This window comes from Colobus angolensis, unplaced genomic scaffold (genome assembly GCF_000951035.1).
Source record: "Colobus angolensis palliatus isolate OR3802 unplaced genomic scaffold, Cang.pa_1.0 Scaffold128, whole genome shotgun sequence".
NCBI lineage: Eukaryota > Metazoa > Chordata > Mammalia > Primates > Cercopithecidae > Colobus > Colobus angolensis.
Window position 1 is genome coordinate 2,098,795 of NW_012114030.1, and position 3,849 is coordinate 2,102,643.

At 51.4% G+C, this 3,849-nt stretch overlaps 1 protein-coding gene across 2 annotated transcripts in view; it reads right to left on the minus strand.

Annotated features, from left to right (window-relative positions):
* The window catches only part of TMEM219 (transmembrane protein 219), a 36,636-nt gene that overhangs the window by 6,614 nt on the left and 26,173 nt on the right, over positions 1-3,849 (minus strand). The window contains exons 2-3 of one of the 2 annotated variants that reach the window (XM_011933543.1): positions 2,691-2,889; positions 2,402-2,591 (exon numbers count right to left, since the gene is read on the minus strand). In XM_011933543.1, the coding sequence (XP_011788933.1) occupies positions 2,402-2,591; positions 2,691-2,855 (355 nt within the window). In that variant the 5' untranslated portion in view covers positions 2,856-2,889. Of the gene's footprint in view, positions 1-2,401; positions 2,592-2,690; positions 3,843-3,849 lie in introns of those variants that run through there. The other variant, XM_011933542.1, reaches the window with a different exon arrangement.

Here is a 3,849-nt window from a genome sequence, read left to right on the forward strand (position 1 = left end):
GTTTCACCAGGTTAGCCAGGATGGTCTCGATCTCCTGACCTCATGATCCGCCCGTCTCGGCCTCCCAAAGTGCTGGGATTACAGGCTTGAGCCACTACGCCCGCATGAATCATATCTCAATAAAACTATTATATATCTATTTAAAAGTAAAAAGAATGAGAAAGAATTGTCAGACACATTCCTTATTTTTGTTAACATACATGTACACCTGGACAGGCAGAGACCTACTCCCTCGACACATACATACTCATAGGAGAATCTTAGAATGATAGTGTTGTAAAGGACCTCAGAAGTCAGAAAATACCACCCTCTTCCATCCCTCTTTATCTCAGCATATTTTAGATAAGGCAAATGTCACACAGGGATTAATGGCATCCACTGACATTTTCACTTTCTGTCTCTCTCGCTTGTCATTTTCCCAGAACACTATAGCTCTTTGGAAATTTATGTTGTCTAATTTTTTTCTGCATCCTTTGTGGCATACAGAACTATGCTAAGCACATAGCAGGCCCTTATGACACTGGTTTAATTGAATATGCTTCTCTGATATCCCTGAGGAAAAAGGGGTCTCTAAGAGGAGGTGGCTAAAGGATGAGAAAACATTAGGTCAAACCTAGCCCATTTCATCCTACCTCCAAGGATAGACTCAAAGAACGTCAGAACTGGCAGAGGAAGAAAGCATTCATAGAAAACCTACCCTGCTGGCGCATGTTCACTGAAAGCCCGAATCACAGAAGTGACTAAAGTCCAGGGATGTGCCCAAGGTCATCATTGGTGAGGTCAGAGGCAGGGTCCAGCCCTGAGTGTTCTGATGCCCAACCCCACAGTCCTCTGTGATCTCACCTTACTTTTTTTTGGTGGGACAGAGTCTCTCTCTGTCGCGCAGGCTAGAGTGCAATGGTGTGATCTCTGCTTATTGCAACCTCAGCCTTCCGGGTTCAAGAGATTCTTCTGCCTCAGCCTCCCAAGTAGCTGGGACTACAGGCGCCTGCCACCACACCTGGCTAATTTTTGTATTTTTGTTTGTTTGTTTGAGACGGAGTCTCACTCTGTCTCCCAGGCTGCAGTGCAGTGGCACGATCTTGGTTCACTGCAACCTCCACCTCCCGGGTTCAAGCAATTCTCCTGGCTCAGCCTCCCGAGCAGCTGGGACTACAGGCGCCTGCCACCACACCTGGCTAATTTTTGTATTTTTGTTTGTTTGTTTGAGACGGAGTCTCACTCTGTCTCCCAGGCTGCAGTGCAGTGGCACGATCTTGGTTCACTGCAACCTCCACCTCCCGGGTTCAAGCAATTCTCCTGGCTCAGCCTCCCGAGCAGCTGGGACTACAGGCGCGCACCACCAAGCCTGGCTAATTTTTTTTTTGAGACTGAGTCTTGCTCTGTCGCCCAGGCTGAAGTGCAGTAGTACAATCTCGGCTCACTGCAACCTCCGCCTTCCGGGTTCAAGTGATTCTCCTGCCTCAGCCTCCTGAGTAGCTGGGATTACAGGCGTGTGCCACCATGTCCAGCTAATTTTTGCATTTTTAGTAGACATGGGGCTTCACCACGTTGGTCAGGCTGGACTCGAACTCCTGACCTTGTGATCTGCCCGCCTCGGCCTCCCAAAGTGCTGGGATTACCGGTGTGAACCACTGTGACCAGCCTACCCAGTTAATTTTTGTATTTCTAGTAGAAATGGGGTTTCATAGCTAGGTGCGGTGGCTCAAGCCTGTAATCCCAGCACTTTGGGAGGCCGAAATGGGCGGATCACGAGGTCAGGAAATCGAGACTAACCTGGCTAACACGGTGAAACCCTGTCTCTACTAAAAAATACAAAAAACTAGCCGGGCGTGGTGGCGGGTGCCTATAGTCCCAGCTACTCCAGAGGCTGAGGCAGGAGAATGGCATAAACCCAGGAGGCGGAGCTTGCAGTGAGTTGAGATCCAGCCACTGCACTCCAGCCTGGGCAACAGAGAGACACTCCGTCTGAAAAAAAAAAAAAAAAGAAATGGGGTTTCACCATGTTGGTCTCAAACTCCTAACCTCGTGATTCGCCCTCCTCGGACTCCCAAAGTGGGATTATAGGCATGAGCCACCGGGCCTGTACTATTCTTAATTTTTTTTTTGAGACAGAGTCTCGCTCTGTCACCCAGGCTGGAGTGCAATGGTGCAATCTCGGTTCACTGCAACTTCAGCCTCCTGGGTTCAAGCGATTCTCCTGCCTCAGCCTCCCAAGTAGTTGGAATTAGACGCGCCTGCCACCATGTCTGGCTAATTTTTGTATTTTTAGTAGAGATGGGGTTTCACCATGTTGGCCACGCTGGTCTTGAACTCCCGATCTCAAATGATCCACCTACCTCGGCTTCCCAAAGTGTTGGGATTACAGGTGTGAGACACCAAGCCCAGCCTCTGATCTCACCTTTCAATCCCATTTGACTACCCAGGACCGTGGCCTGGAATATCCGGGTCTTGTTCCTGTCTCGACCGTCTCCGAAGTTCAAGGTGGTCAGTAAGCCCACGACGTGAGACCCTCGCCACTTCCCTGTGACTGTCCCATTCCTGGGACACAGGGTCAGTTGGCCAAAGGATCTCAAAAAAGAGACCCAATCCTGTGAGCAAAAGAAGAGTGGGAGACGGGTGAGATGAGATTAGCAGCAAAAGCCTGTCTAGGTTAGAAGGAAGAGCAGGTATAGGGGTGGGGAACTTACCTGAGGGATGTCAGGGCTGCGCAGGCCAGTCCTGTGGGTGAGGAGGAAGCTGCCAAGGCCCAGGCCGGAGAGGCCAAGGAGCAGCAGGATCAAGGTGGCACAGACCAGAGGTGGGTGGTGGGCCAGACACAGGTGCAGGTTGTGCCCTGCCTGGCAGTTGCCCATGGGGAGCAGAGGGGGCTGAGCCTCCGGGGAGAGCCTGCTGGAGGACAGGGAGGAAGAATGGGAAAAAACACCTCTTTTACGCAGAGAAAAGAAAGCTCAGAGAAGACAAGGGACTTCCCAAGGCCACACAGTAAGTGGCAGAGCCAGAACACGAATCCAAGGTTCCCGACTCCAAAAGTTCATCTCCCTGCACTGCTGGATAAATATTTGCTGCATTTAATTTCTGAAGTAATCTAAGTGGAGGCAGAGCAGGGCACTCCGTGCTGGAAGAAGGAACCCGAAAAGGAGACTTCTCAGCTGGAGAAACAGGAAGCACTGTTCTGGGGCGAGGGTTTGGCTGAGGAATAGTTCCAGCCAGAGCCCAGACAAGGGAAGATTCTGGAGAAGAACTCCACTGTGCAGCTAAACAGCTAGATCTGAATCCCTTTCTGTTACTCACTGACTCTGTGAGCTTAAGAATCCATGAAATGGGAGTTCTAAGAACACCAAGTAGTAAGGATTAAACGTGGTGGATGAAGCAATCTGCGTGGTATTTGGCCATGCAGAATTCAACAGATGTCCATTTCCTTTCTCTTTCTCGTACAGATTCTCAAAACCGGGTAAGGCGAGGCAAAAAATACTCGCGGACTTTAACAAAGGAGAGGTAGGGCCAAGGTCTGAACCCTGCCTCCTGCTTCCAAGTGGGGTGCTCCTTCCCACACAAGGTGCGACAGCCTGATGGAAAAGAACTTCTGGAAGGCGAAGAGATAAACAGCGGTGGGGGTAGAGGAGGGAGCCACGGAAATGCAGGTGTCACAAATGCTCAGCCCTGCCCCGCCTCCCGTCCAGCTGGAAGCGGGTTAAAGGGAGGGGAGGGTAGAGCCTGGGGGTCCGCGGCCATTGGTGCACCTGAGCACCCCCTCCCCGGAAAGCCCCCGCCCCGAACGATTGCAACACCCTCGTCCCCTCCCGGTCTCGCGCGTCGGATCCGCCAGCCGCTCGCTCTTACCACTCC